Below are 12,683 nucleotides of genomic sequence, written 5' to 3' on the forward strand. Positions count from 1 at the left end.
CAATACACGTGTAGCTTTACCTACAGAACAAAAAACTTGTATCAGATTTTAAAACAAGAAAGCATTAAAATAGACATTTAAAAATCACTTCTTAATGAACATGATTTAGCATTGGAATACAGGACTCCTGGAGGCACTTAGACAAAGTACACACAGATTCTGAACAGGAGAATTGGGAGGCAAAGAGTAGCCCCCAATGGCTTCATGGCAACTCCTCACCTAGGATTCTGGACTTATTTCCAAGCTTCTTGTAAACAGACAGGTATCGGTGTTATCATTTATCCTCAAGCATCATGGGGACATAAAGATGACAAAGTATATACTTCACAGAGACAGGTATGGAAACTGGAGTTCAGGGAGGTTTTAACACTAGGGCCCCTGAATCTATACCCACTATGTTCCTCATTTGTCCCTCTTTCCTCTACAGACACAGCTGATTTCTGCAGTGGGGAAACTGAAACTTTGTCATAAAATTGGCTTTATTAAGCCCAGGGCCACCTATATTAGATAACTGACACTCACTGGAAAGACAACACTAGACTTTGGGTTTCATGGAGTCAGTTATGGCATGCACCAAAGTTGTATTAAGAGGTTGAGAGGCCAGCCAATGAAGTAATGGATTATAAAAGACAGGGGTTCTTCCCTGTCTTCTCACCACATCCGCTCTCCATCTGCCACAGTTCATTGAACACAATGTGCTCTTTCCTGCTTCCACACTTGCACCCATGTCAGTTCTACTGGCTGGGATGTTCCCTTTCTTCCAGTCCATCTAAATTCTACACATCCTTCATGACCAGCCAAAGCTTCTTTTGACCTCTGCAGTTCTCACCATAGCCTCCTTTCTCTGACCTCCTGTGATAAGCACCACAGAGTCAGCTCCTAATTGTATCTGCTGTGTCATAGTCCTTACCACTTTTTGTCTCCCCAGCCAGGCTTTAAGCTCTTGCAGGAAGAGCAGAACTCAGTACACACACACACACACACACACACACACACACACACACACACACACACACACACACAGAGTTCATAACACACTGTTTTGTACCTGAAAGGTTCTCAATAAGAATCTATTTATTTATTATTTGGAAATATGTCAGGAGGCAGCTAAACAATCATAGGAATTCTTATCAAGTTCAGTTGCAAGATACAGAGCCTTACGTACCAACTACCTATTGTCTACTAGAAACTCACTTAAGATCTGAAGACACAAATCAACTGAAAGTGAAAGGATGGAAAAATATTCCATGCAAACAGTAACCAAAAGGGAGTTGGGGTGGCTATACTTCAGAAAAAAGTAGACTTTAAAGAAAAATGTTACAAAAGCCCCAAAAAGGACATACATATTGATAAAAGGGTAAATCTATCAAGAAGCTACAATAATAAACAAATATGCACCAAACAACAGACCCCCAAAATATATAAAGTAAACAGTGATAGATTTGAAGGGAGAAATGACAATTTTACAATAATAGTTGGAGACCTCAATACCCACTTTTAATAAGAGATAGAACATCTAGGTAGAAGATCAGTAAGAAAATAGAGATTTATTCAGCCTGAAAAGAACTCCCTTCTCCAAATGCCAATTGGAAAGAAAAGGAGCAAGGCCACCCTTGTTATTGTAAGCACCTGTCCAAACGCCAATTGGAAAGAAAAGGAGCAAGGCCACCCTTGTTATTGTAAGCACCTGTGTGCTATTTGTGGCATTGCTTATCTGTCACTGCTCAGATGAGGTGCCACCTTGGGCATTAACCCTCCCTCCTTTTGAGTCACAAGGTCAATCCTCATCTTCAAATTCCACAGACAGTCAAGGTAATGGCCTATGAGGCATCATCAGGCTTACATTCTGATCCACCAAAGCATTTAGGCACTTGTCTGAGCCTAGCCTCCAGTCAGACCCATTTTCCTGAGAATAATTTCATTTCAAAGGGTCTTTCACTTAGCTCCTGGGCTGTAGTTAGATACTGCCCTCTACCTTTCCTCAAATCAAGGGGAGACAAATCAGACATGTTTTCCTTCCCTTCCAGAAGGCCCTAGATGAAATTGGTTCACTCTTCCTTACTTACCAGCTCTGTAAAACATGGTGTGAGGAAATTTTTGCCAAATCACATAAAAAGTTTTATGATACCCTAACTCCAGGAGAATGTTGGGAGAGGGGTTTCAGCATTTGTACAACTAAGAAGGCAATTCAAGTGAACCTTCACAACATAAAGATGATCAGCTTCTCCAGATTTTATATATTGAGAGAGAGTTGACCCTTGAGCAACACAGATTTGAACTGCATAGATCCATTTATTTGCATATTTTTTTCAATGAAATGTATAGGAAATTTTTTGGAGATTTGGAGAAAAAACATTTTCTTTTCCCTACCTTATAGTACACATACAGTATATAATGCATACAACATACAAAATATGTGTTAATCGACTATGTTATTGGTAAGGCTTCTGGTTAACAGTAGGCTATTAGTAGTTAAGTTTTGGGGGAGTCAAAAGTTATACATAGATTTTTTTACTTGGGGTGGGGGCCAGTACCCCTAACTCCCATGTTGTTCAAGAGTCAGCTGTATGTGTGATACATACACATACACAACGAATTGCCAATGAGTAATTAATATTAGAGGAGTTCTGAGATCAAAGAGGTTTAGAGGTACTCAGGACATTTTGAATTTGTTACTTGGAAAGCAGAATTTTTCATCAGGATTTTACCAACACAGATTATTTTTTAAGAGAATGTATTTTCTGGAGTAAACTCCCTTATTCAAGTTTAATTCATAATCAATTTTCTCTTTTGCACAGCTAAACTGTTTCTAATTCTTCCTATTTTTTTATTTTCAAGATTTTATTTTCCTTGGAATAAGTACTTTTCTATTTCCATCTGTTTTCAATAAAGATTTGATGAATTAGTTGCATTTGTATTGAACAGCTTTATTGAGATATAATTCACATATCATACATTTCACTCATTTAAAACATACAATTTGATGTCCTTAGTATACTCACAGAGCTGTGTAATCATCATTACAATTTCAGAACATTTTTACATTACCTTCAAAAAAATGAAAAAACATACCCATTAGTAGTCACTCCCATTCTTCTTCAGTCCCTCAGTACTTAGCAACCACTAAGTTATTTCTGTCTTTATGAATTTGTCTATTCTGGACATTTCATACAAATGAAATCATACAATATGTCATCTTTTGTGACTGGCTTCTTTCACATAGCATAATGCATTCAAAATTCATCCAAGTTGCAGTATGTATCAGTACTTCCTTTCTTTTTATTGCCAAATATTTCATTGTATGCATATATTACATTGTACTTATCCATTCATCAGTTGACGGATATGTGGGGTTTTGCTACTTTTTGCCTATTGTGAATTGCTGCTGTGAACATCTGCATACAAGTTTTTTTGTAGATGTATCTTTCCATTTATCTTGGGTATATACGTAGAAGTGGAATTGACAATTTGTTGCATTTTACTCTTCCCAGTTTTCCTGATTATCACTCCTGCCATTGTGTTTTCTTTTACAAATGACACAGAGATGCACAAAGACAGAAAGAGAATGACACAGAGAGGCTGTACGTGTTCAGGCGTCTTGTCTGAGGTTCTCAAGGGCGTGGCAGAATCAAGTGATCTTAGGGTTGAAACAATGGCATCAAGGTGATTGGTTTTAAATATCCTACAGAGGGGAAGTTTTCAGGAAAAAAAGGTCTAACATGAGTTGAGCAGTATATTTGAAGAGCTGGAGAGGAGTACAAAGAAGGTGGCACTCCAGCAGAGGCCATAGTACAAGCAATGGCCATGTGATTGGGCTGAGAATGGAGTAATTGAGGGATAAGTAGGAGGCAGTAGAAGGTGAGACTGGAATGATTTGCTGGGAATCATATCACCAAGGGCTTTGAAATGGCAGCCTTGGGGTTTAAAGACTAAATTTTTACAGCTTTGGGGGAGCCATTGGAGACTGTGGTCTAGGGACATCGGTCACATGATCAGATCAAACAGTGATCACATGATCACAGCAATGACTGGCAGGTGCAGGCAGGATGGACCTAGGATGGGAGACATCTGAGATAGCATGCCCCCATCCTTAGGGGGCTACTGCAGCAATTCAGGGATGAGGTAAAGGTTTTGAGGATAGCCAGATGAAAGTCAGAGACTTAAATACTGATTCAGTGGGCAAAAGAGGCACTCATCATGGGGCTGGTTCCCCACAGGACCTGTGCCTATGTGCTGTAAACTCACCAAGTCCGAATTATAAGAATTGATTAGGTCATTCAGAGTCAAGATTGACGACAGGGGGTTGCTGCTAATCAAGCTAGAAGACAAAGCAGGTCCCCTGCCAGCTGGACAAAGAGCTGATCAAGAGGCACAGAACACTGCAGTGAAGCACTCTCCCTACACTGGGAGTCTGAGCAAAGAAAGCCACTGAGTGTGGTCTGGCAATGCCCTTCAGCTGCATCTGGAGGCTCCAGGGCCAACTCCTGAAATGACACTCTCAGGGATTCTATCAGAGCTGATCAGCCAAGTGGAATTCAGCCCTGAAGGCCCATGGCTGAGTTGTCCTCCCTGACTGCAGTAGCTTATAGAGATGGGGGTATGGAAGGGATGGGGGAACAAGTTGGGGCAACACCAGTGGAGAGGCTAAGGGAAGCAAAGGATTGGAGAGAGAGCAATTAAAGTGCATTTTGCAAAAAATAACAAGAGTCTGCAATGGCAATGATTTGTGTTTGTATAATGCTCCCACCGTGGATGAGGAGTTTTCCCCCTAACACAAAGGTTCCCCTGTTCCTTTCTAAGACTGATCCAAAACTAGCCACATACAACCCACTGCCAGGAAGCATAGTTCTGACTATGGTGGTGGTGGTGGAGTTTTTCCCCATCTGTCCCCTCCCTAATGCAGAGAGGAGTGCAGTTTATTTCATCTCTAATCTGGAATGGCATTTCTAGGAAGATCCACGACTCCAGGGTGCCCTGGTTCAGGAAAGTCAACGTTCCAAGTCAGATCTCCCCCATTCCCCATGTCAGGGATGGAGTCAGAAAGACCTGGTTTACAGGCCATGAAACGCTCAGTGAATAGTGGAGGATCCTTCAGGAACCAAGTTGAGCACCCTGGCCTTAAGGGAACTGACAATGCTGCCACCACTTTCGACCCTAGCTTGAGTGTTTTCCATTGTGAAAGCCAGACAACGCAGGGTTTGGGGTGGGTGAACAGTTCTGCATTTTGCTCCAGTTCACCCACTGATGGTATCTAAGCACAACCACAATCAGTATCTTTATTTTCTGTCATCTGTATCGCCTCATCATCGTCACAGTCCCCTTCTCGAGTAGAAGGGGGACAGACAGAGAAGGCTGACTGCCAGAAAAGGATGGCCTTCCAGGTTCTACCACGGGCATTTCTCACCACAGAACTTTGTAGCTCCGGCCAAGCCGGCCTGCTGGGCAAGAAAAGCTCCCTTGGTAGCAGAGGGGTGACGATTTCTCCTAGCGCTCGAGAGCACACCAGAGGCGCCCCCCCCCGACACCACCTCGGCCTGAGCAAACGTAGTGAGCTCCCCGTACACCTCCTCTACCCGCCCTGCCACAGCCAGATTTTTATCCAGGACCTCCGACCCCAGGCTAAGGAGTTAGGGAGCTGGGATGGCTCAAGGAGACCCAGCAGCAGGGGGGCCTGGACGCTTCCGGTTCGCGTGCCACCTGGATCCCTTGCTGGCGCTTGACTCCTCCCCTGTTCCGCAGCGTCCCCGCCCTATCGGCACACTGCTTCAGCGGCCACACCTGCCTCCGACTGGGGGGACGCACAAGAGATAGAAAGGGAAACAGAGGGTTTGGGGAGCCCAGCGCGGCAACGTAACCGGACTCGGCCCGCGCCGCTGACTCCCGCAGCTCTCGCCCCTCCAGCCCCCTGGCTACCGCACAGACGCGCTGTCCACGGTGCTGACGCCGACGCCCGCTCGGTCTGGAGGGGGGGGAAACGCCCTCGTTCCCGGGTCGCCCTGAACTGAGTGATCCCACTCCCATTCCTTCCCCAGCGAGATCATTTCCCCAGAGGAACCCTCCAAGATCTGGTGCTGCAGATGGATCCAGGAAGAAGCGAGCGACAGGGAACTTAAACTTCGGACTGGACCCTGCGGACCCGATGCCGAGGGATTCGCGTCGTGCGGTCCCCAGCCCTTGAGACCACAAGGGCACCATTAAGTTGAGCAAAGTTTAGAGGCAGCTTGGAGATAAGAGAGGGATTCCGGAGCCAAAGCGCAGGGAGGGGTCAGACTGGGTTCCCCAGCGGGGTAGTAGTCAGCACCGCAGTCGGGACACCTGCTTCAGTGCCCCGCATTAGTGCCTCCAGAACAACCGGGAGGCGTCGCAGCAGCCCAACTCCCCACCCCTTCCCTCCATTTCTTACCACCCCCAACACCCCGCCCCGGGCGCCGCTGACTCCGCCTCTCTGTGCCGGGCAGCTCTCCGGATAGAGCTGGAAAGGGAGCGCTTCCCCGGACTGGGCTCGGTTCTGAGTCTCAGAAGCCGACGTCTCCAGCTCCGGACCGGGGGCGGGAAGCTGGACTGCCAGCGCAGCTTGCGTCTGGGAGCCGCCGAGCCGGAAACGGCTCATGGGACGCCCCCGGGGGCTCTCTTCGTGCCCTGCTGCCGCGTCCCAGTCCTAGGCGCATCGGGCCGCACAGTCTGCCTCGCCCGCAGCCCGCGGCCTGTCCGGAGAGGAGTATGAGGCCCGGGGCCCCGCGGACGCCGGCCACAGGGCGGCAGGGGCCTAGCTTCAGACCCCCGCGCCCGAGGGTGGCGGGGCAGGAGCCGCGGGTGCCTGCGAGGCGTCGGGGCGCAGAGAAGAGCGCCCCAGCCCGGACGCCCGAAGGGCCACGGGACCCGCGTGCGGCCTGAGCGCGGAGGAGGAGGCGGAGGCAGAGGCGCCCCGCCGTCCGGGCTCCGGGAGAGGCGGCGAGGGGCTCCGAGGTGGCCCCAGGTCCCCGGCCACCATCCTCACGCTTCTGCTCCCGCGGGGGGATGTCGCGGCCCGGCCCCCGAGCGCCGCCCCGGGCCTGGGGCTGAGCTCCGGACCATGTCCTCCCGCAGCGCCCGGCCCCCGCCCCGCCGCTGCCGCCGCCGCTTGCGCCCCTCTTGCTGCTGCTGCCGCCGCCGCTCGCACCTCAACGAGGACACGGGCCGCTTCGTGCTGCTGGCGGCACTCATCGGCCTCTACCTGGTAGCGGGAGCCACCGTCTTCTCCGCGCTCGAGAGCCCCGGCGAGGCGGAGGCGCGGGCGCGCTGGGACGCCACGCTGCGCAACTTCAGCGCGGCGCACGGCGTGGCCGAGCCCGAGCTACGCGCCTTCCTCCGGCACTACGAGGCCGCGCTGGCCGCCGGCGTCCGAGCCGACGCGCTGCGCCCGCGCTGGGACTTCCCCGGCGCCTTCTACTTCGTGGGCACCGTGGTATCCACCATAGGTGAGCGGCGCGCCCCGCACCCGCGTTTCCTCTCCGCGCCGTTCATTTGCCGCCCATTCCTCTACTGCCGGGCTGGGTCTGCGTCCCTCGGCTCCCACTTTCCCTTCTGATGCCCCATTCCCGACTTCGGTCTGGCCTCCTCTCCGCCCCTCCTGCCCTTTCATACATAACTGGCTTTCGGCGCGGGTGGCCCTAGAGAACCCATCTCTGGCGCTCACCCAGCAGTGACTCGCCGGACAGTGCGGCCGAGTGGGGAGAACCCTGAGTCAGGCGCTGGGCAGACCTGGGGCCGCCCGCGCCCCAGCACTTGCCAGTTCCATGACCTAACCTCTGTGCACTCGTTTTCTCCTCCAGAAACGGGCTTGTGAGAATATGTGTCAAGGGTCTGCGGCTTCCTTCCTATTTCCCGCGCCCCCCGGGCTTGTTTTCTCATCCAGATGATTTGGAAAGCACGTTGTCTCTCCACACACAGCATTTTCATCTCCTCTTCTCTCTTCTCTCTTCTTTCACCACGCCTTTTCCCTCAGCGTCCTTTAGCCCTTTTACCTTGGGGAGGGTGGCCACTTTCCCCAGCATCTTTTTCCTAGATCTCCTTTACACCTGCTTTCTCCTACAGTCTATGCCGCTCCCTCCCCCAAAGAAAAGCCGTTTAGACTAGGACGCCCCAGGACTTCCGCCCCTCTTGCCCTGGGCCCTCCTTGCTTTAGTTCCCCTTCTACCCCCACCCCCACCCCAGGGGAGAACTTCCCCTCCAGTTTCCTCACTGCTCTTGTTACCTTGCTATCTTTTCCAGGGGTAGCTTCTCTATACCTTCCATTATCCTTTCTCCCTATTTTTGGTAGGGATAAACAGTTCATATTGGGCGACCTTACCAAAAAAGTGTAAATACCCCTTTAAGCTCCCCACTTCCACTTTCACCCCTCCTCTAAACCCCTCCTGTAGATTCTGGAGCCACTGCAGCTCCCTACCCCACCCCTTGCCTCTCTTCTCCTCCTCTCACCACTTTCCCCACCTTCCTCTTTCCCTGGGCCCTGGGTGTCTTGTGAAACAGACCTCACAGACCTCCTCCTCAGTTACCTTACAAACTGCAGAATAAATACAAAATTTTCACTTTGACAAGATTTTGTGTGTGTCCCAGCCACTCCTACTTTGAGTCCCAGGGTGGGATAAGACTTTTGGCTGGTTATAGCTCTAGTGACCCCAAGGCACTTTATTTGGTGGTAGTTTTAGAGGGGAGAGCTGGATCACTGGTCTGAAAAGTAAGGGATGGCATAGACACACCTTCTATGGGTGGGTTATGGGCTGGTTTGGTGTGCCAACTTAGAGACGGGCATGGACTAACTGACCAGTGTAAGCCATTGCAGATGGCTGCTGGGAGGCAGAGAATAAGACTGCATCCCTGTGCAGAATATGAGCAGCTAGAGATGTCTTTGAATGTACATGTATAATCTATGAAAGGGCTTCCTTTCCTTCAATGATTTTTCATGTGTCATGCTTGATCTGATTATTTTAAATAGAAAAGGCAAATATGGCTCAAGTCCAAAATACACACAATTTAGATAAAAATACCCTTTAAAAGCTATATCATGTTGTTATGGTGATTGAAGATATAAAATGACCCACTCAAAAAAACCCCCTTTTAAGAGCCACATCAAGTTGCTATAGCAACTAGTTTTTTTTTAAGTGCTTTAAAAGTACTAAGGATGCTTAGTCTTGGAGGATGACATCATGCATTCATAGCTTATTATTGATTTGTGCTCTTCTTCCTGTAAACACACCCTTTTGACACACCCTTTTGCTTTTGTCCACCTAGAGGGTACACCTGTGCACATATTGGGTGGCTATGGCATTTCCCTCCCAGTGACATGCTCTGGCTTGGTCTTCCTAATAGAACCCACAGGCTAAAGGAAAACATATTAGCATCTTCTTCCCCTATGGGCTAAGTCTATTCAGATGGGACCACATTCCAGTGACCTGTGGTCTCTGTGCCTCTCTAGTGAGCTCCCACCAATTTCTTCATTCACTGCTTAACAATGGTTTCTAAAGCTTCTTTCAGCCATTTGCACAAAATCAAGTCAATGTGTTGGCAAACTGTTCCCAGCCCCAGCCTTTAATCTACTGGCAGGATTGGCTGTTCTTTAGTTAAGCAGAAAGGAACTATGTTCTCTTCCTTGATTTGTGTTTCACATGTAGGCAAGCAGGGCGGCTACACCGAAGCTGAAGTGTGTGGCTGTATTACAAATGACCCACTACATTGTGTCCAAAATCTGCTGCAGGGAGACATTCATCTGTGAGGGGAGCTGCCCTCAGGAACCAAGCCTCTGGACAGCTCAGCCTTGAACTAACCCTGTGCCGAGACAGCTACAAGAGCAGCAGGGTCTCTGTCAGTTATCCACCTGCTGTAGTGGTCTGGGAAAGTGGTTCAAGGCTAGAGCCAGCCAGCAAGGCTAGAGCCAGTCCTAAGATCAGAGAAGGGAGCTAACAAGTAGACAGCACTGGTCCAAGGACAGAAGCCACTTGCTCTCTGTCTTCTTTTGTACCGGTACCTGTGTGTGTGTGTGTGCATGTGTATGTGTGTGCTTATGTGTGTGGGTGGGGATGGAGGGGAAGAAGGGACAGGAATGGGCCTTCAGCTACAGGGAGACATAAAAGTAAAGTTCAGGTGTGGCTGTGTGTACTCAAGGTTAGATGGAACATCATGATGAGATGGAATATTTGTCCTGACATTTAACTTGAACAAGGTCCCACATCCAGAACTGGGCATTTCCAAGACCCAATGGAAAATTTGCCAGTGATTGTTCAGCAGTAGTTGAGGCAGTATAGGAAATTAATTTGAATAGCTCAAACAAAATGAAAATCCACTTTGTGGTCTAAATTATTCATATTGATTGCTTATACTGAACTGAAATCCTGGGTAATTATTCCTCCCATTTATGTTATGTGACATATTTCTGAAGAGTTGAAATCAAGTTTGTTTTAATATGAATGCATCCATTTATTCATTCCTCCATTTAACAAAACCCAAGACAAGCAAAAATCATCATAGATGCATGGGGGCCTTTGGCATGTCGTTGTCTGTATCTCCTGTGATTGTATGAACTCCTAAAGATAAAGACGGGGGCTTGTGTTCTTTTAGTACTAAACAATATTCTTGGAGGCAGAGCTCTAACTCAAAGATATTCAAGCAATCCACACAGTATTAATTCATCATTTCACATTCTCAAGTATGTTTTATTAGTTTACTTTGAAAAGATTAAAAGGAAACTCTCCCCTGGGATTTTAATTATGCACCTGCTGTCAGATTTACACATAGGGAAGAACATATTTAAAAGTCGTTCTCAAATGGCAGCTTGTTATAAACAGAAATATTTTTGCTTCCTTTTATTAGGTTTTCTGGCAGCGTATTTTAGCTATAAAGCTAAAACCATGTGGCTATAGATGGGATGGTGTAGGTATGAGAGTTGTCACTTTTGGCACTGCATAATTTAGCTTGCTACTTTCAGAATTAGGCATGCTTAATTATTCAATTGCCAGATTAGTAACAAGTCCTAACTTTTTTCCTCTTTTTTAACATGGATTTTTAAAAAAAATGATTTTGCTCCAAAGGAAGCTAAGACATTATAAGACCAAAATGTCACCACCACATTTACATTCGGTTTTCTTCTAACATGTATGCAATCCAGCTGGAGGTGGGTCTCATCCCAGGAGTGAAATACATTACCCAGAAGGCAAGGAGCACCTTTCTTTGCTTATTTCCTTCATCAACTATATATTTTTGAAAGGCAGTGCTGTAACAACTTTGAAAGACATTTAGGAAAAAATTTAGCCTTAGATTTGAAGCTCCAGATGGAGAGCAGGAAATGCATCCTCTTTCATTGCTCTGTGCTCAGTGCCCAGCACTGGACACTCAATAATTATTTATCCACTGAATAAGATAACAACTCAGTCATAATACAGCTGCCCTAATGCAGCTCTTCATCTTGTAGGTTCTCTTGCAGCTCTTTGTTATACATTTGGGAGGGGGAGAAAAAGGGAACTAGCTGATCTGCACCGAGCAGCTTCCCTCTTGTTAACATTTCACCATCAGCCTTGTTTCCATGTTTCTACACAGCCTTCACATACTAATTTTAGTGGCTACATAATATTTCATATAGTTGATGTTCTATAATTTACTACCCCTATTCCTGGGAAGCTGGGTCTGTTTGGGACTATTTTGAGTTATGCCACAGTGATCCTCTTTACGCAGATGGCCTTTTCTTTCTATAGTATCTCATGTTGAATTCCCAGTGGAGAAGTTGCTAAGTCAGTGGATACTGCTGTCTTCATGGCTCATGGCTCTTATGGCTGGCCCCTTTGAAGGGAGGGACTGCCTGGTCCTTCCCAAGCTGAGCCTACATCTCTACAAAGCCCAGCAGAGATTGGACAGTTATCCAGCTAATTGTTTCATGAAAACAGGCCATGGATCCACTTGGTTGTCTCCAGGTCTGCACTCAGTGCCCAGGGGCTAAGCTCCCCCCTTATCAAGGCTGTGGCTTCAGTGTCTTCTGCCTCCCCTGCTTTAATGAGAGCCACATCCTTTGGGAAGTTTAGGGTGAGTGGAGGAGAGCAGGAAGGATGGGAGTAGCTGCCAGGTCATCAAAGCCTGAGGAATACTTGGACCCTCTTCCCTCTTGTCCCCTGCACTGCCAGGGATGGTCTGCCATCACTCCTGGCCCAAGCCAGCTGAGGGAGAGCATTCTTCCCCTGCTTCCTGACTCTGCCCAAGGTCCCAGCTTGGAATGGCCCAGAACTGTGGCACATGGAGCAAAGATCTACCCCTAGAGTAGTCTAGCTGGACTACACAATAAAAATCCTCCAGAACTTTCACCAAGCAAATAGACCATTTTGTCAAAAAAGTCAACAAGCAGCCCATTACAGAAAACAGTAGCAGAGCAGCTCTAATTAGGAGTAGAACCTGGAGTCCTACTTATCAGCCCCCCCTAAGGCTTCTCGAGGGTCCTAGAACTCCTCCAAGACCAACCTGAAGAGGGCTTAGTTTTATTACTCATTTTACATAAGGTTCGGAATGGGGGAGAGGTTGCCCAAGCTTACAGAGCAAGTCAGAGGGGCATTTGCTGACAGCTGGTGCTCATTCAGCCTCTCCGTGTGGATCCTGAGGTCTCTGACCTCAAGGCTTGAGCTCTTATCCTGCCTGGAAAGTCTCGTGAATACTGGAGATCTCTCTCT

General features: G+C 47.9%; 1 protein-coding gene across 1 annotated transcript in view; it reads left to right on the forward strand.

The window, feature by feature from the left end:
• Positions 1–5,567: 5,567 nt before the first annotated feature.
• Positions 5,568–12,683, forward strand: part of KCNK12 (potassium two pore domain channel subfamily K member 12) — a 60,866-nt gene continuing 53,750 nt past the window's right edge. Inside the window, exon 1 of the mRNA XM_017651705.3 lies at positions 5,568–7,457. Within this exon, the coding sequence (XP_017507194.2) occupies positions 7,073–7,457 (385 nt within the window). The 5' untranslated portion in view covers positions 5,568–7,072. The remainder of the gene's footprint in view (positions 7,458–12,683) is intronic.

The sequence above is a fragment of the Manis javanica genome, chromosome 1, assembly GCF_040802235.1.
Source record: "Manis javanica isolate MJ-LG chromosome 1, MJ_LKY, whole genome shotgun sequence".
Classification (NCBI taxonomy): Eukaryota; Metazoa; Chordata; class Mammalia; order Pholidota; family Manidae; genus Manis; species Manis javanica.